The 20,708-nt window shown below is 39.5% G+C and overlaps 1 protein-coding gene across 1 annotated transcript; it reads left to right on the plus strand.

Moving 5' to 3' along the window:
* Positions 1–3,563: 3,563 nt before the first annotated feature.
* LOC139721698 (integrator complex subunit 14-like) lies at positions 3,564–19,065 on the plus strand. Its single transcript, XM_071633029.1, has 8 exons — positions 3,564–3,794; positions 9,685–9,792; positions 12,132–12,636; positions 13,827–13,980; positions 15,166–15,299; positions 16,741–16,856; positions 17,428–17,493; positions 18,841–19,065. The coding sequence occupies exons 1-8, from the start codon at positions 3,564–3,566 to the stop codon at positions 19,063–19,065; spliced, it is 1,539 nt and encodes a 512-aa protein (XP_071489130.1).
* Positions 19,066–20,708: the final 1,643 nt, after the last annotated feature.

Below are 20,708 nucleotides of genomic sequence, written 5' to 3' on the forward strand. Positions count from 1 at the left end.
AATGTCTTATAGGCCCATGCATTCAAACATACGCATGTACATTAGACAGTTTCATCTGTCGTATTGCAATATTTGATAATGTGTACGTGTCAGGGAGGGACCACTTGTTATCGTGCATCACAAAACCAACAAAAAGTCACACCACATGATTTTACGTGAGGACTCAAAAAATGTGAAACAGGTCAACCTGGTCAATCTTGAATTTTTCACATTTCGTGAAAGGGATATTCTTTTTCTACATCATTCCTAAAGTTTGGGAACATAAAAGGAATGGGAGAGTGTGTTTTCAGCAGTTTTTCTGTAACCCTTTTCTGTGGAGTAGCATGATAAGGTATGTTGTTTGGAGGCCCCTTTTCATTTCTTAAAAATTGCGTACACTCTTCACTTTCAACTCTAATAATTTCTGAAAGGATAATGCTAACTGCTTTGGAAGCTGGTAATAATCATGGACAAAATGTGTTAATAGAGCATGCTCAGTTTCAGCTTAATCTTATAATCCCTTCATTGTTGTTGCTATTGTGGTTTACATCCTGTTTGTGTCCCATTCATCGCAAAGCTAGCATGGCTTGGTAAAGATTAAGCACTTGAGTAGATCCTGTACTTCATAGCCTCTTTTCTCAGTTCACTTTTTTTTTTTCCAGAGTGGTGCTTTTTTTTTCCAGATATTTAGATAGGTTGGGAGAGTCCATATGAATTGAGTTATGTATCAATTTAAAGCTTAGAGTCTGCTCTTTCAGAATCTGCCCTTATCTAAAAATTTATACAGTGGACTCCCGTTATAACGAAGTCCTTGGGATCGGCAGTTTTATTTTGTTATATCGAAATTCCGTTATAACCGAACGGATAAACAATAAAAGACAACGAGCAAGTAATGTTGCAGCCTGAATTTTTATTTCATTGTCACCAGAATTTCGTTATAACTGTGTTCATTATAACAGGAGTGCACGATATACTTTGCGACTTTTTTGGTTTTGTGATGTAGGGTCACATTTGATATTTAGATAGGGTCAAGAAAAGCATGCAAGATCAGGTCTGTAAGTCCATGTTTCTGCACAGTTAAATTTTACCAGGTTGCCTAATAATTACACAGCAAGTTACAGCATAGAAATAAATATGTGTGTCCCTCTTCCACATTACTTGGAAAACGTTACAGTTGTGTGAGCCAAGGGGGGAAGAGTGATAGTATTATTATTTTTTTTTTTTTTTTGGGGGGGGGGGTAATTTGGCTGAACAAAATAATTTTTTAAAGGTTTTTATTTGTTCAGAGTTTGAAATTGTACATAAATCTTTCCTACTTCTTAACTATACTTCTTGCTCCAGTTTTCAGTTTAAGTCTTTTGAGCCTAGAAATTTTTGCTCTTTATAAGCATGATTTGAATTGACTTGCTGTAGTGAAATGTATGAATTCTTGCATGCAGAACTGAAGTCAGAGTTCAAAGACATTTTTTCAAAAGGATGTTTTATCTGGTGACCGGTTACAATTGTGTTGGTGCTTTTTTTTGGGGGGGGGGAGGGGGAGGGGATAAAGTGAAATAAACTATGTATTGTTGGGAAACTTTACTGAAGAGTCTGGAGAATTTAGAACAATACTCTGATCAGGAAATCAGTGCTAAATGACTCTTAGGCCTCATGGGGACAGGAAATTAAAGCAGCAAGTAGGGTCTTGAAAGCAGACTATGTGTGCTATATCAGGCAGATGTGAATCATTGTGACGTAAAGGGGATAGCTGGCATTGCTAGTGATGTTGGCAACTGCGAAAAAAAAAAACAATTAAAAGAAAAGCAAAAATAGGCTGCCGAGGTTCTGCCCAGTTTTCCGTGTTTTCACATGTCTAATATTAGGCACTCATTGACTCTTATGGCCAAGTTTGAAGCATAGTGCTAAACTGTAATGTCATGCTCTATTCCATCTTGAGGGTTTTCTGAATCAAGATCTACGTAGATGTACGGGGTGCATGCAAGCATGGGCCACGAAGGATTCAAATAGATTCTTCCTCTTTCCCTGTAAAGGTGGGGGATGTTATTTATACCTGCCCACAGCTGGGACTGTGTGCATCACAGTATCCTGTAACAAAACTATGATCAAACTCTGGTCGAGATTGGCAGGAAGGAATGAATAATTATGTTCCGTGAACCTATTAGTCAACTTTCATTACGTTCAGTCATCTCCCAGCCAGCCAGTTGTCTTGCAAAGGGCAAGGAAGTCCTGTAATGCATTTATCCCGACCATAGAATAAGGACGTGTGTACGTATTGGGATTTTTTTCTCTCTCTCTGAAGTATGTTATGTTGTCAATGTTAGCAGGTGCAATATTTCCGTCGTTTTCAATCCCAAATGAAGCTCTGTAATGAGGGCTACAAGATCTCTCAATTCTACGAGAGACTCTCTGTGAAGCAGGGACAACAAATCAACTTGACATAGAATCATATGACAGCTGCGTACAGTTGTAACTTGATTCTTGAGGTGCCATGTGATCCCACGTACAAGTTGTCGTTGATAAAAGAATGGAGAACAGACAAATTAAAAGTAATGGCGGTTTCATAAAAATCAGGACATGAAATATTAAAAGTCATGAAATTTCAAAGTTTCTCATGTTTTCACAAAATTTTCACAAAAGACAATGGAGCACTCCGGGTTTAATATCGTACCTACTTCTGCATTATTGAAAATGCCTTAAGACTGGTGTCTGGCAAAAGTGGCTGTTTAACGAAAGTGACTTCATAGAAACAAGTTGACAATTTTAGTTTGCATCAGTCTTTCTCACTACAACACAAAGCTTCAACCAACCTTTATACATACTTTTATTTGACTGGCTTGCTTTTGTCCACCCCATGGACTTTTTTAAGGTGAATGATTGTGTTATCTAGTAACCTCGACTCTTTCTCAAACCTGCTTCTGGCCAAGGGAAAGTCAAAGAAGTGTTCTGGATCAGGAAAAGTAATCCTGCCATGAATAGGGGTTTGGGATGCGCATTGTCACTCGTGATCCCAAAGCATTGTCCGACAGGTGAAGCGGAGCCGTGAAGGAATCAGTGCTGACATTGGAAGTCTGTGATTCCTTAGTCTGAGAGGGATCTGCTTAACCCTCAATGAGGCAGGTTCCATAGATCTGATTTTCCAGTACTAATGTTCCTCAGCTGTGAAGATTTGAGGCACCATCCACAACAAACTCATGAAAGATCCCCCGTGTCTCAATGGCCAGATGGATCTTGATGAACTCCTGAATATCAATATGAAGATGGTATGGAAATCAGTGCTAACCTATTGGCGTGATTGTCCACAATGAGCATTTGTGCACTCATAGAAGTGATTGCAAGTTTATTGTGATACAAGGCCCAAATGGTAGTCGAGTACATTCAATACATTCTTTGTAAATTGGAGGAATTTTCATTGATATCTAGATCTGCTGTGAAGCTATAGCATGTCATACGAAATATAAAGAAGAAAGGATGTACAATACACATCGGGAATATTACATTGTGAAGGTTATCTGTGTGCTAACATTGAGTTCATCTTTTTTCTTTCAGTCTATCCCCTGAGGGAATACTCACTGCATCCCGTCACCATGCCGACAGTCGTCATCCTTGATGCGTCGCTGTCCATGATGCGGCCGCTGACGACTTCGTCGGCAGACGCATCCAGCACGGAGACGCGGCGCTCGGTAGCCCAAACCTCCCTCTGCTCCATGTTTGATTACATCACCGCCAATGATCGCATGGAATTCTGCTCTCTCGTTGTCTTCTCCTCCCTCTACGAAGTTCTCGTCCCGTTCACACGAGACCACAACGAGTTGAAGGTACAAATTCTCTGCCCAGACTCCATCAGGTGTAAAGAGCTTGATCCCCACAGGTCAATAAAAAGCTGACTTAGTGTTAGGTGATGGTTTCACACAAGGATCCTTAAAACGTCTTTCTGAACGGATCAAAATTTCATGATTTGTTATGGCAAGTTAACAACCCGACTTGGGTGTGACCAAGGATTGAATGGATGTTCACCTTTTGATCTTATTCATTTTTTTTTTATATCAGTACTACCTGTAGATAAAATGCAAGTCAAAATGGAAAGGGCTTGAGGTTTAGGTGCAAGGGATATACTTCAGATATTGTAATGCTGTTATTTTCATGTACAGATAATTTTTTGTGAGTAAAGAGACCGTAGACATTTTGAGGACATGTTGTTTTTGGCGATTTGGCACTGAGGTTACATCATAAGTGCACTAATGCCTCTCTGTGATATTTTTGTGTGTTGTTGAATTCGCAGGTGAACAGTGATTCGTGAAATTTGTGAAAATTAAACTTACACGAAAATAACAGCTTTTTTACAGATTTTTGAACACTCTTTAACGGACTGTTCCACAGGAAGCTGCATTGTTTGTGTTTTCCATTATATTTGAGCTTTTCGATACAAAGCCACTTGTTTCTATTAAACCTTTAGACCAGCGCTTTCTCTGGCTCATAAAAGAGTTTGAATTGTTGGTGGTTAGTTGTAGTGCATTTTATGACTTAATCCCTATGACGTGGACTGCATTAAGTTATTCCTCTCCTTTTTCTTTATTACTATGGCATAAAATCATTTAACGATGCAAAGTTAGAATGGCGATGTCATTACGGCGGTTGATGTTTAGGCAGTAGTAGTGCATTGTATGAGTTTATCCCTAAGATGTAGACTGCATAAGTTATCCTTCACCTTTTTCCTTAGAACTGTGGCATAAAATCATCTAACAATGCAAAGTTATGATGGCAGTGTCATTTCTGCTCATGTATAATAGGCTGTAGTGCATTGTATGAGTTAATCCCAGTGACGTAAAGCGCATGAAGTAATCCCATTCCCTTTTCTTTAGAACTATGGCATAAAATTGTTCAGCGACGAAAAAGTTAGGGTGGCTCTGTCATTGTTGCTAGTAAAAGTCTGTACCATATCCTGGCTTTATCATGGGTCTGATCCAAAAATAGTGTTCACTTGGACTAAATTTTCATATTGACACTTGTATTTCATGTTATATATCATATTAAAGCTGAGAATCTGCAGTTTTCAGAAAAGTACATGTCTAATATATTTGATGTCAGACTTTTCCGTAAATTAACGGTAAAACAGGAAAAGCGCCCTCTTTGCGCGACGGGACGGACATTACTTTTTCAAGTAATTTGAACAAAAATTACAAAAGTAGGGGAAACATCGATTCTTTTCATAGAGTACCCTTCCTAGGAGCAATTCATATCTGGTATTCATTTTTCTCATTATAGTTAAATTTTGGGTCAAAATCTTCATTTTTTCTTGAAAAAACATGTTTTTCAGTACTTTGACACCAAATTATCATTTTTTCTGTATGATAGACTTGAGTTTGGTCACTCATATTCCACAATGTATCAATGAATTAGTGGGGCTCTATATCCATGACACTAAATCAAATAATTCTCTATTCATAAGAAAATTATCATTGTCCAACATAATGTCCGTCCCGTCGCGCGACGGGACGGACTTTACTAAATGGTAGGCGCGACGGGACGGACTGCACATGTAAACAATGGTAGGTGCGACGGGACGGACTGCACATGTTAACAATGGTAGGTGTGATGGGACAAAATTATTATACCACAATGGGCTAGAAAAAGAGTGTCCCTAACTTGAACAGAATAAAAAGACTTATCTTAGTAAAATCTTAGTACTCTACACTAAAATGTTATAAAAACTGTGTTAACCACAGGTTTGAACACATTTTGATGCAGATTAGTCAGTGTTGAAAATTTCCCATTTGTTTTGTACATTGTGCATATCATTAATTTTGTTTTGCATATCATTTATTGCGCTATGGGATGGAATTCAACACCTTTCGAGGAAATTACTGAAAAACTATAATACATTAGATCTGTATGATAGCTTTTTCATTGAAGGAATGTAGGGAATATTAGTAGAAAACAATGTCACATTGCATGGCAAGTCTGGGTCATCAACGTTGATACAATTTTTTTTTTATTTTGTTCAAAAAGCAGTGTGTTTTTTTAATTCCGTCCCGTCAGGGCAGTAAAATTTTTGATTCCAGCCTTTGCATTGGTGATCAGATCTTGATGGAAAGATTCAATCTTTGAGCAAATGAAATGTCATTGCAACATTTTCATTTATGAGAAGTAATTTTCCTCGAGAAAAAATATCAAGGATTACTGTACCAAAAGTATAAGAATTCTTGTAAAATGAGAGTTTTTCGCCTTATGATAATAATTTTTGGTCAAATTTTTCAGCATTCATTAATAGTTTGAATCTTGGTGTGCTTAATCTACATTAAGATGTAATAAAACTGTGTTTTCCAAAGTTTAAATACATTTTGATGAAAATTAGCCGATTCTCTAGAATTTCCCATTCGTTTTGTACATAGTTCACTTTTGTCCGTCCCGTCACGCGACGGGACGGACTTCAACAGCTTTGGAGAAAATTACCTAAAAAATAAAATCTATTAGATCTAGATGTTTCTCTATTTGTGCAAGTGATGTTTGGAACATTGACAAACAAACACCACATGACATGGTCTGTATTGCTCATTAACTTTGAATTAATTCTCCTTTGAATCTTCTTCACAAAAACCAGTGATTTTTTCAGTCCGTCCCGTCGCGCTAATAATATATGTTGTTACCATGGAAACAAAACAGATGCCGATCTTGTCCATAGTGCAGTGTGATGTCTTCATGTAAGCTTAACACATTTGCAGTAATAAATGGCTGCTAACACTTAACCTTTTTTTGTTTTAAATAAAAAACCCATTCAAATTCCGTCCCGTCGCACACTCTTGATTTTTGGATCAGACCCTCATGTGTTCTCCCACAGTTGTATCATTTAGAAAGACTCATAGAGAGAGAAAAGTAGGGTGTGTCTGCCTCATTTTGAGGTCATTGACTTTAAGGTTGGAAATGATGTGGTGTGTAATTTTGTGATGGCAGTAAACCTTCGAGGGATGGTATAGTTTTGGTTGAGATGGGGCTTACACAGATTCCAACTTTGTGTGAGATAATGAAAAATGTCTTATGAAATACTGTATGAAAGAGCATACAATTCTATGATTAATTCAAAGTTTATTTGGTGAAAATTGGTTTTGAAATGGCTGAGATATCCAAAAACAAAGAGGTTCTTATAAAAGGTGGGACCCATCTCATCTCAACTAAAACCCTTTAAATAAAAACCATCCCTTTAAAATTACCAGTTTTATAACCTCACACAAAGTAATCTGTGTCCATACTTTTTAAATGATGCTCTCTCTGCTCGGTTTTACTCCTTTTTTAAGCTCTACCCTACAAAGAAATGATGGCATGCTTTAAAGAAAAAACAAAACAAATCAAAATGTTGACCCGATAATCAAATAATTTTTTTTTTCTGTCAAGCAGTAGGCCTCCTAGCGCAATGCTGCCAATTGATTTTGTGTATTCCTTGATTTGTCATTGTGTCAACCTGGTCAAGATCAGCAGGTCGAAGAAATGGAATAAACTCTCACAAATGCTAGGACACTTCTAACCATATAATCATTTAGTAAGATTGTCAAACCTGCTCTAGTGACCACCTGTCCATAATAATAGCCTATCCAAAGCACCCAGAAAGGAAGTCCCCGGCAAAGAAAATGTGTAGCTCAAAACAATGTAGAAAGCAATGACCAGCCTAACATGACCAGCAACCAATATTATAAGGTATCCACTTGACAATCAAAGTGTGCACAACCACCACTCAGTGGTGCGCTGAGGCAGATCAACCAGCTTTAATACTAGGGACTTTTCGAATGTGTAGACGTGGATGCCTTTCTCGGTACAAGAGCGGTTCCAAAATGTTGTAGTCCACATGTTATATCTGCGGTGTCATCACCCACTACGATTTTCAATGCACGCCGTTCACAACGTACTGCTATAACATCGTGGCTCCGTCCCTTCTGGCGGGCTGGCAGTTGGTGCGATAAGCGATTACGTCACTCACATCCTGAATCTAGGGGGACGTGAAATCCTTAGAAGACGCATTTGCGAGTCTTGCGTTGGACATGCTGGAGAACCTGGAGCATGCACAGTTCCTTAAAATGACTTCATTACCTCGACGTCCACGTCCAGGAGGTTGAAGTGGAAAAGTCCCTACTATTGCTTGGATGGCTGCTGCATCAGACAAATGCTGCTGAAACTTGTCTACAGCTACAGATGTATTAAGACAACACATGATCGTTTGAAGGGCAATTTATAGCAAGCACTACTGAAATTATATAGGTGTACATGTTGGTACCAGTATCATCATGGACACATGCAGGGCTCAGCATTGGCTGTGGCCTGGGGCCAGTAAGCAAATAATCAACGTTGGTGAAGGTGATGGGGCAAACTATCACTTCCGAGGCGATCTGGATGTAGCTATCTTTCCGAAGCGCAGCCGAGGAAAGATAGCGTACACATTCAGATCGCCGAGGAAGTGATAGCTTGTCTCATTGCCTGAAACTAAAAGTTGATTATTTGCTTTATATTCCACATCTAGGGTCCTAGAAATTCCCATTTTATTCCACATCTGAAACCGTTTTAGCTGTCTTTAGGTATCCCTAAGGCTTAGGCTACGTGTGCGCGTAGATGTTTTTAACGATGAATTTGCTGCGAGCACCGCGCGGCACCGCAGTGAAAGTGCGTCGCACTGTGTACTATCAAGTGACCTAGGTCACATGATAGTCCACAGTGCAACGCACTTTTATTTCGCGCGTACTCATCTTGTGTTAGGACTGTGTGGACTGTGTGGAGATCAGCGAAACAAAAGGGACTATCAACATAGAGTGTAACGAACTTTTCTTCTCAGGTGATGTGATGGGCAAAACTACGCTTCATCACGTGATCAGCTCTGGACCAATCCTATTGCAACATTCTTAGAATGTGGAATATAATAGAAATTAATGTCCGGCCACCACATTTTAAAAAGGCTATCTTTTGGTGGCCCAATCAGGCACTGCAGACACAAAATAAATTTTTATATTTTCATTTATTTCAGGATACTTCATTTTTTTTCAAGCCACCAAAATTTCAGATTTGAAGATTTTAGTGGCCCAAACAGGCTACTAGAGAAGTTTGTGTAGAGCCCTGCATCCATGATTGCATGGAAACTGAAAACATCTACCAGTTGTAAGGTTTAACTGTGCATTTGAGATTTAGATTATTGGTATTTCACTGTCTTTGTGAGTCACAATTAGTTCTTTATCATTCTTACACTGTACTTGTTCAACTGTATGTGCACCATTTACTTGGCAAAATATTGCATGCAAGGTAAAACAACTAAATAAATGTGGGTGTTTGTATATGTGTTTGTGTGTGTATTATATGTATGTGTGTGTGACCCATTTGTAGATATAATAGTGCAGGCAAGAACTTGGCAGGAATATTATTATTAGTCATGTTGCAGTCTTATGCAGTCTAGGACCTTGGTAAATTTGATATGTGTGCATCATACATGTCATAGAATCCAGTGTTGAATGATCATAATCAATGTTATTATACTGTTGAAAATGGAATGTGAAGTCGTAGCTGTATCTGTCTTTCATTAGGCAAAGACGTATTCGAGATTTTATTTTCCCCCATAATTACATATCCTTGATACATGTACATATCGCCAAAATAACTAATGTTAAACACAAAGGTCACAGAGTCTGTCTTCCGTACAGCTTTACACATGGCGGTATCCATTCTCTTATCCACCAGAGAGCTGTGCAGTCCGTCGACACGTATGACAAGACGCTGCTGGACACCGTCCTGACATCGCTTAATACGTACGTCATGGAAGAGTGGGGGTCCATTACTCCAGTACAGGTAACGCTGCCTCCAGCCATTCCAGGGGGTGTTTCATAAAGCTGTTCGTAAAGTTACGAACGACTTTAATAAGAACGACTGGTGATCAGTTCTGATGTGCTATGCTTATCAGAATTTCCATAATTCAGTGCAAGAACTGATCACCAGTCGTTCTTAAGTCGTTCCTAAGTTTAAGAACAGCTTTATGAATCTCCCCCCCCCCCTTCCAGGTGACACTTCTAGCATCGAACCAGCTGTTTATGCTGTGTTTGCACCACGTTCCCAGGGTCAGGGTAATCACGTTTAAGGCCACTGTGGACAAAACAGAATGGACGTGAGACACTGGAGAGACAGGATGGGCAAACGCGACAGGCCCAGATTGCCATAGATGCGGTGTCAGATTTTTAAACTGTCAAAAAATTTGCTACAGCAGTCACAGTGCTGATGAGAGACCTAGTAGGTCATAATAAAACAGGGTGAATGCCACAAAACATGGCAGCACATACCAGTAATAGGCAGTAACAAAACTTGGAGGCAGTCTGAAAAGTGGGACGCAATGGGAAATATGTTTAGCTTAGCCTGACCAGATGCCATGAAAATAGCATTCTGATGGCTACAGTTGTACATGTTCACTGAAGTGAGGACTGATATGAACAAGTCTACAATAGAATACAGAGGGGAAAAAAGGGGAATATCTCACCTACCTACGGCAAACTACATTTCAGGCAAACAGGCCTGCCGTGGCCACCAGGAACATGGTGTAAACGTAGCAAAAGATACAGTCAGACTTGTCTATAGTGACCACCTGTATTATGTGAGAAACAAGGCAACAAAGACCCTGAGTATAGTGGTCACCTGTACCAATGCAACCAGTGGCTAACAAGCTCATCTCCTTCTGGTTATATGCTTCACCATTTATTGCAGCCAAACAAATGTTCCAGATTGAACCCTGTGTGCTAGCAATTCTGAATCTCCCAAACAGGGCTAGCAGAACTATTAAGATTTTGTTGTTGTTGTTGTTGTTGTTGTTGTTGTTGTTTTAAAGTAGATATAAATCTCTTCTCCTTTTTTTCCCCTTTTTTTTGGCGGGGGGGTTCCAAATCATTTCTGTGATGTGAAGATATGAAATGTTTTATGTCTTAGCGATATGTATGTGCATTGATCCAGGTGCAAATTGGAGTTGATGATGTCCCCAGCTATAATACACATGTCCTGTCAGTTTGTACATGAATAGCCTGGATGTGTGCTTGCTGACCAAATATGGTGCCACTAGATTTCTCACCACACCCCCTATTCACAGTGGTTAGCTGTCTGTCTTCTTTTTTTTCCCCACAAGGTTGTATGCTCATATGATTTTGTGAGATAGACAGTTTTGTAGATAGTTACTATATCCACTACAAGAATACAGTTTCAGCAGTCATACAGGAAAAGCATGCCTCAAAACAGTTGTTTTTGTGCATGATAATTTATATGTGACATATATGCAATATCGTTCATGAAAGAAAGGGTTTTCCATGACGGTTTTAACCCATTGAGGACGAGTCCTGAGTATACTAGGGCAGCGGCCTATGGGAAATGCATGTTGTAGCAAAATTATCCCATCAATGGGTTAAGTGACAGGTCAGTTTGTAATTTGTGCACATGCTTCGATGATATATCTTGTACCTTTTATTCAAAGGTTGTTTTTTTTGCAAATTGTAAAGAGTATTTAATACGCAAACCCATTATGCTTTGCAACTGACAACCAAAGGATAATGACTTAATGGTATATTGTAAGATGTTATTTCAGGCTATCTCGATGTAAAATATTATGGTAGTGAAAATATAATGAAAAAATGCAAATAAATGATTTTTTATTATTGGTTTCAATCAATGAGTAAGGGGTAGGTTCTTGTTAGAATTTTGCCCTGAAGAAGCAAGTCAGATTAAACCAGAAAGCTTGTTGAATAGCTGTACACACTTGCAATGCACCGTATTATCGTCAGATCACGGACTTAATGAAAATTCTGAGCAATTGCATAACTAGACTTACATCAGATCTTGAAAGTTTTGCAAGGACTGATAAATAATCTTCATGATTGAAGTGATTGTTTCACTGATGTGTGATATCATATTAGTATAGGCTCATTGACGCAAGATTGGGCTTTTTTAGAGTTGTTATTGCTTTTACAGAGGGTCATGCCATCATCATTATGCCAACACAGCCAGGTAGTCATTCTTGCAGCTGGGTGAAATAGCTTGTCTTAAGGTGAATTCATCAAGCTAGACTTTAACTCAGGGTCTTCTGTCTGAGAGACCAAAATCAAAACAGAATGCCCCCCCCCCCCCAACTGCATGATTTGATTTTCTGCCACCTACAGATCATCTTGGTTACCGATGGCAACCCAGGGATTGGGGCGGGCTCCCTATGTCAGATGCTTGCTGAGATGAACGTCCAGGTGGACCCAAAGAAGAACCCCCTCCCGTTTGTCTTCCCCAGCGAGCTCCAAGTGTTCCTCGTCGCTAGCCAGGCCGAGCTGCAGCAGGGCCACACCCTGCTCCACTACCAGCAGCTGGTGGATGCCAATGGCAGCGGGCAGCTACACACGGTGGAGGGCACCCTCTCGCCCAAGTCCGTCCAGTCCATGTTCCTGAAGTACGCCGAGTCGCAGCACAGCATGTTCAGCACCACGCTCCACTGCGGGAACCTGAGCTCCGACGTGCAGCTCTTCCCCCGCCCCAAGACCACGGCGGTGGAGAAGGACACGGAGGTCCTCTCCAAGGAGATTGGCAGTGACCTCCACATCTTCGGCTTCCTGGACATGGTGGACATTGCAAGCCCACCGTCACTCTCTCGACATCTTGTCATTCCAATTAATCTCAGGGGTTAGTATCTTCATGTATATTGAATACGGTAGTATATTAATCAAGACATGTAATTTATAATCATGTAATTTTGTATTGTTACATTTAGGGAAATGCACTCTACAAGCTTTTTTAGCATACCTCCCCATTTCCAACATTTTCATAATTATACTAAAAATGTTTTACAAACTTAAAAATTTTGTTTGTTGTACATTGTTATGTTACTTTATGCACTCAATTTCTGTAAAACAAAAAAAAAAGATTATATGTTCCTGTTGGAAATGGAAAGACTGAATGAATGGATCAGATCAGGGCCCTGTTTCATAAAACTTGTATTCAGTGACAACTGCCTCATTTCTACGACAAATTTGCTCTCAGCCATTGGGATGCAATGATTTCAGTAGCTTGTCACAACTATAACAACTTGTCACTGATAACAAGTTTTATGAAACGGGGCCCAGATCAGAGTTCCATCAGATGAATATATATGGATTTGAAAAATATGATATGGTTTAAGAATTACACATAAAGGAGAAACTTTCAGCCATGTTTGAGTTAACTTGAGTTTTAACCCGTTGAGGACGAGTACCGAGTATACTCGGGCAGGTGTCTATGGGAAATGCGTGCTGTAGCAAAATCAAACCGTCCTCAACGGGTTAAGGAGTGAAGTCAAACAGATGGTGATCTGCGAGCCATAGAGATGATGTGCTCAAACAGAAGCTACTTTATCACAAACAATTAGTGAGTGATGGAAGCCATTTTACTCTGCGTTCGAAATAGAGCACAGAATAAACATAAGTCCAGAAAATAAACATAAGTCCAGAAAAAAAGAAAAGACTGAAATTTCCATGCTGACATTGTCAGTACCCTATAGTATACTATATGGCTACTGTGTATGGCTGATGATGTTTCTTGTGATATGTTTCAGAAGAATTTTGAGATATTTTTCTGTACTTTTCTGCACCTTTTTGCACAGAGTGCAGGCTCTTATTACTCTGTTTCTGAAATGACAAATGTTCACCAGACTGTCTTTCTCAACGAAGCCCATTGTTTGTTCAAGTTTCCACATGTGTTCTCAGCTGTCAGCCAGTGATAACGTCACAATTATATGGGTGTCCGTCAGGCAATTCCACAAATAGAGTGTGCATCCTGTGTCGAGGGAGAACCCCACCCATCATTTTTTTTTTTGCTTTCATTGTAAACCAACGTAGATAAATCCAGCGAAGGTAAAGATGGAGGAGGTGAAAAGGGTGAGGATGAGACGAGTTCGGCGGTGTCCACAGAGGAAGGCAAGGCTCCCAGCTTCTGTGTACTGCTCCATGGTAGTCTGAAGGTCAACAACATGGTTGCCATGGTGCAGATAGCGTACGTATCAGTCGGTCAGCTGGGTATCTTTCATAACTGTGGAATCACTGCATGTGACAGTGGCAATCAAGAGTACATACCACAATCCTGCTCTCAAGTTGAGTTCATTATTGCATTACCATACAAATTTCAAAAAACAACCTGACACCTCTAGCATAAGCGACATGTGAATGGTTATGAATGGCTACCAAAGATCTGTTTGCAGATTACTTAGGCAACTACTGCAAAACCAGAAATGTTCGCATGAAACTTTTGCAAATTTTGCGAGGAGCCAAGATTCATTAGAGGAAAATGCATGCGAAAGTGTTTTGTCAACGCAGTGCATTGAATGCAAGTAGCAGTTTGCGAAAGTTTCATACCACAAAAATGGACATCGGCTCCAGGTCAGGACAGTTTCCTGTCATGAATGTTTCTTAGTTTATAGTGCTTGATTGCACCTACCTCCAGGATCTACAGTCACCACTGCTTCATCAGGACAACTCAGAAGTAAGATCATTGTCCTGAACAAGATGACTGCCTGACCACAGGAGGTCAGGAGGTCACAAATGTTTAATGTGGAGTTCATTTCATTCCTACTGAAACGCAGAAATTTTCGCAGTACATTCGTTTTCTTATTTTCGCATATTTTGTGCGACTTTGGCTAGCTTGAATTTTCAAAAACCCATGGAAAAATAATCACAATTTTCTTTGCACATTTTGAATGGGTTGACAATTGTGCTGTGCAAAATTAACGCAAGCAGTGAATATGATTTTGAGCCGCTCAGCGTGAAAAATTAATTAGGCAAAAATATTGATGTTTACAGTATATGTGCGATGTTTGTCACCCGACTGTATTGAAAGTAACTGGTGTTGATGAGTGAATTTGAGCTGTACTCATGCAAGCAGCAACAGTACATACTGTGATATAGGGAAAGGAGTGTATGGTGAAGTTCTTCCCATGATACAATGCTAGGAATACCTCATCATGCTTGCATTTACTTTATTGTTCATGATTTTCTCATACATCTGTTTGTCTCACCGTTGAAACTTCTGGTTAAGTATTAATCAATTTACAAATATAGAATAAGGCCACAGACCAGAGGGATGCCTACTCCCAAATCTTGGCTGAGCTATCAATAGATAATTGCTCATGATTGAAAATGATACCAAAGTTTACGATTATTTTCATCCTCGCCTCACCAACAGAGAGGACTGGTACGGCATGCTGTACTCCTGGGCTGACAGCAAGAAGAAATCCAACATGATGCTGTCACTGTATGAGCCAGGGTCCACCCCCCTGTCCTGGCTAGGGAAGACCAGTCTACTTGGGCCCTGTCTTGGTAGGTCTATCTCTACCCTATCTCTCTCTCTCTCTCTCCCACTGCTCTCAGACATGTTGGCTCGAATTCTCAAAGGTGGAATAACTTTATTACACCGCTTATTCCGCCGATTTATTACGCCTCTTATGCAAATCAGGCCCTTGTGATGTAAAATGACGCGATTTATTACCCGGAATCTATTCTCAAAGGTGGAAGAACTTATTCCCCGGAATAACTATTCCGCGGAATAGTTATTCCAGCTTTGAGAATTCGGGCCGTTGAGTTTTTGTATGTCCATTCCACATGAGTGTAGATATACAGCGTTTTAAAGGAGACCTCCAAATGATTTTCAGAGTTTTGCATTTGAACGTTTATAAATTGGTCATACTGGGTACAGAGTTTCAGAATTTATAGTGATTTGGATGAGGAATGAGAATGTTTTCAAAATATTTAACAAATCATAAGGAACAAGGATGATGACATAGCAGCTTCACATAAGAATGCATGGCTGGGTGCTCAAGGAAGCAGAACAAAGGAAGAAAGCATGCTGCCATGCATGAAGTCTACGCAGGAGAACTTGTTAAATGGTGTGTACAGTTCTGGTTGAGATGAGGATTTAGCTTTTAACATTTTGCGAGATATTCAGAAACCACTCTTTGAGATGTCAAGGAGCATGCAATTCTAAGGGGTATCAAAAGTGTATTTGATGAAAATCGGTGTTGAAATGGCTGAGATATCCAGAAACAAAAGTCAAACAAAGAGATCCTTATAAAAGGTGTGGCCTGTCGCCTTTTATTATTATCACTTTTTTGGATATTTCAGCCATTTGAAAACCAATTTTCATCAAATAAACATTGAATCCTTCTTAAAATTAAATGCTCTTTTATAGTTCATAAGAGGTTTCTCGTTATCTCACTCAGGAATGTTATAAACCTGAATCCCCACCTCAGCCAGTACTGTACAGTCCCTTTAAGCAATAATTGGTATTGTAACAGAACTACACTGCTGTATTACTGGAATATATGAGCTTCTATGTCATTGTCATTGTTCAGTGTATTATGTTTTGGGTTTTTCAGAGTATTGGTTTATCTGTTCAAGAACCACAGTGAATTCCACAAACTATATGTGGCTGTGCCAATTTATGTAATACATGATCGTGAAATTATATAGATCTTCTGGAATGCCCCTTTAATCCTGCGTATGCCATATATTTAGTGAGTCTAATTTTTTTGCGAATTAAGACTTTCAGACTATTCCGTAAGTGGTAAAATTTACAATTAGGGAGTACTGCAATGGACAGAGAAATTGGTACCATTCATTTATTTTCAGGAAGCAAAGTTAGTGATCTTGCATTTAAAACAAAAAAGCTATCGACTTACGATAAGACGTTTTAAAGTAAAAACAGACATGAAACTGAGGCAATTAGTATAATGTGAGATACCCCTCGCCCTCCACCCGGCAGCATTCGATGAGAATCCATATGGAGACAACAACAAGACCCCCTTTCCTGTAAGACCGGCTCAGAAGAGGAGCTATGCCCAGAATCCGGTGGTGTGGATCAAGACGGGCAATTTGCAGGTAATGAATCTACTCACTTTTAACCCATTGAGGACGGTTTGATTTTGCTACAACATGCATTTCCCATAGACACCTGCCAGAGTATACTGGGAACTCGTCTTCAATGGGTTAACTGAGTCCCTCTCCTCTCCCCCCACTTTCCTTTCTCTTGCTTTATAGATAATCTGTGGCTGATGAAATGCTGTTCACAAACATTGAAACTTGACTCTGTATTCAGTTGCAGTAATTGTCACCCACTTTGATCCAAAAGGGCATATGTTGTGTACAGTCTGCATAAGATTTACAGCCTAGAAGCTTTCGGTAGGCCAATCAGTCGCATCTTGTGATGCCATGGTCCATTCTGCAAATTTCATTATATAGCTTATTATAGAGAATATTCAAACCTGTTTTATGTGTATTATTATAGAGAATACGACTAACTGTATTCAAACCTGGTGGATATACATAATGCTGGTGTGTGCACATGAGGTACATAGATGTGTGTAGTGTGTGTGCATGTGTAGCTTTTATGGTTATAAATAATATCATGTTTATGTGTAACATCATATATTTTCTTACTTTGCATATTCAGTCTGATGTTCAGAAGATCTTGCGTTATGCTCGGAAGCTGCCAGACAAGACGCCAGTGTTTTATAAGGTACGCACCCCAAAGCCTTGGCTATAAGTTTAAGGTCATGCTCACGGAATTGCCCCATGAAAATGTATACAGTGCACTAGTACTCCTGTTATGAGAAACATGGTTATAACCAAATTCTTGATACAACATTAACAAAGTAAAAATTCAGGTCCCAAAATTATAATCTATGTATCTTCATAATTATACTGTTCATCTGTAACAAAATTTCTGTATAACGAAAGAAAACTGCCTGTCCCAAGGACGTTGCTATAACTGGAGTCATCTATGTATAGTATACATGTGATCATGAAATTAGTTCTGTGTTACATGTTAGTAGAATGAGGCATCGTTATGTAGAATTTTTGATCCCATTTCTTCCAAAATGTGACCTCGATGGCCTGCTTAAATTTTAAATTCTGAACACATGCTTCCTTCTAATCAACGACATTGACAGTTCATGTGATCATGCATGCTACAATCATAATGAAAATATTTTTAAATTTACACTGTATGATGTCCTCTATTTTTATAGCCTGGACACACATATTTATTTCCTCTTCAGTCACACCTATTTGTAAAAACAGAAAAACAAGCAAACAACAAACAAACCCCTAACACTCTTGGTACTGCATATAGGCATGTATGAGATATATCGGACAGGAAACTTGACTTGGATAGAGCTGTCATGTTCAGGCAGTGCCTCGCTGACTGGTGGGGTATAAATTAAAGCTGATTATAATCCAATACCTGCACACAGACTGCAAGATCAAACAACATGGTACTGGCTTACTTGTACAGATGAGAATTTGATGCGCAGTGTACTGCTGTCAATAGAAGTATAGGAATAATGTTGCACTAATATACTACTGCCATATGGGTCCTTTCAGAGTAAGATTCTGTACACACCATATATTTAGCGAGTCTAAATTTTTGCAAATTGGCACTTCCCGACGATTTCACGATTTGTTAAATTCGCAATTGTGAAAGACAGTGCTGAATGGAGAACTGTATGTGTGCACGTCATATTTATGTCGGGATCAGAGTCAATAATTTCGCGTGTCTTTGAATTGGCGAATAGCCCCTGACTTGCGAAATTTGCGAAAATAAAAACCTCGCGAAATATTTGGCGTATACAGTATTCCAGAGTCAAAACCTGGGCAAATTGCATGTGAAGTTGCAATACAATGAAATTGTACTTGTAACAATGTGATTTTCACTTCACTGTGTCATGTTGTAGTTACCAAATGATATGACAATGTGAGTGTAATTCTTGTATGATTATCATTTCACTGTTCCATGTTGTTGATCTTATGGCAATGTGATTTTCATTTTTTGTTATTATCATGTGACTGTGTCATGTGACTGCAGGAGCTGAACAGGTTGAGAAGAGCAGCCCTCTCGTTTGGGATGCAGGAACTGCTCCTGGGGATCTCCAGCCTCCTGGAGCGTGAGTGCACGCTGCTGCCGGGAACCTCCCATCCGGACGCTGCCCTCCAGCTCACGCACGCCGCCAAGATGGTCAAGAACTCTGTCTCCAAGGAGTACAGCTACAACATTGTCCCGCTGTCCACCAATTTCTCAGGCGCGACGTGAGGGCTGGACATCTCGATTCTTATAGACTAATCAAGAGGACACCTGTAGCACATGGTAGTTCATCTGTCCTCTCAGTGAAAGCAGTGCTAGGCTAACAAGGAAAAAGCAATCTCCATCTTGTGTTGCCAATTTAGAACTGTCCATCTTGTGTTGCCAATATGGAGTTCTTCATCTTGTGTTGCCAATTTGGAGCTCCCCATCTGGTATTGCCAATATGGAGTTCTCCATCTTGTGTTGCCAATTTGGAGTTCTCCATCTTGTGTTGCCAATACGGAGTCTTTCATCTTGTGTTGCCAGGACGGGGTTCTTCCTCTTGTATTGCCAATTTTGAGTTCTCCATGTGGTGTCACCAACTTGGGAGTTCTTCAGGCTAACAAAGTCAATGCAGTCTTTGTCAGAGTAAAATATCGGAAGTAGAGGAAAATCCATTAGTGGGACATATCACCAAGAACGTTTTGATACATTGAGGTGTTTGTCATATGCGGCATCAAAGATATATTATGGAGAAAGAAGCAACACAGTCTGATGTTTGTTGTCAAGCTTCAATGCTGTGAGGACAGTGTCGTCATGAGGTGAATCCTGTAAGGAGGAAATATATCATCAGGAATTGATGTGAATAGTACTGACTGAAACCATGGTCTCCCAGCATTCTCTGTGCCAGTGTTCTCTTCCAGAGGTATCTGCCAAATGACATTACAGATGGTGGAGATGTTTCTGAAGTTCAACATCTCTCTCATATTAGAAAGTGCTGTGTGCATCTGTCTGCAGATTTCTTTTCCAAATAATGTATTCTGTTCATCAGTTCTCGCAGCATGAAACAATGCAAGAATTGATGAATTATGACCCCCCCCCCAAAAAAAAGAGCATATTCGTGTTTTTCACAAAGAAATGTTGGTAGTGTAACCCAGTTCATGCATAACTGGTCACCAAAAGGTTGTCCCTAACAATAAGCACACTGGTGAGTGCACCCGACCTAAAAAAAAGAAAAACAAAAGGAAAACAAAACAAACAAAGCAAGACAGTGCAAGCATACCAAATTCCTTTTTTTTTTATTATTATTAGCTGCTTTGTCAGTGGGCATATCCATGATCTCGTCACAAAGCATACAACTGAGCAAAGTTTAGATATATTGTCATGACAGTCAAGATTATTTTGTCACATTCCATCTTTTCTGATAATTCTTGAAGACTTCTCCAGAGATTGGATTTCTGCTGTTATTATTCCGGGTTTTTTTGTTTTTGTTTTTTTTTTTCTAACCTCTCTCATTCTAAGCAATATTGCCTGATACTCACTGTCACCTACTTTTGTTTGTTTTGCCTTGCAATGTATGGTTGTTGCAGTGAGAAAGGAAAACATGGCTCTGAGCTTTGTTAGCTTTAGCATGTGAAGTTGCAATACTCAATAACTGGGAAATATTGTTGTCCACGCATGTGGCAGAATACCCGTATAGTAGGGCATAACTGAATAGTACACAGACTGTCCTTTGGCTCGATAATGGTGAATAATACATGATGAATTTTTGTGTTGATTCATGAGATAAAGCTTTGCAAGGTAATTGCCAGTCACATATGCGGCATAGTTAAATATTACAAGCATGTTTCATTATCATAAATACATTTCAAATGTTTTGAAATGTTTACAGA

The sequence above is a fragment of the Diadema antillarum genome, unplaced genomic scaffold (genome assembly GCF_040938485.1).
Source record: "Diadema antillarum isolate AM-2024a unplaced genomic scaffold, OU_Dant_1.0 scf00000147, whole genome shotgun sequence".
Lineage (NCBI taxonomy): Eukaryota > Metazoa > Echinodermata > Echinoidea > Diadematoida > Diadematidae > Diadema > Diadema antillarum.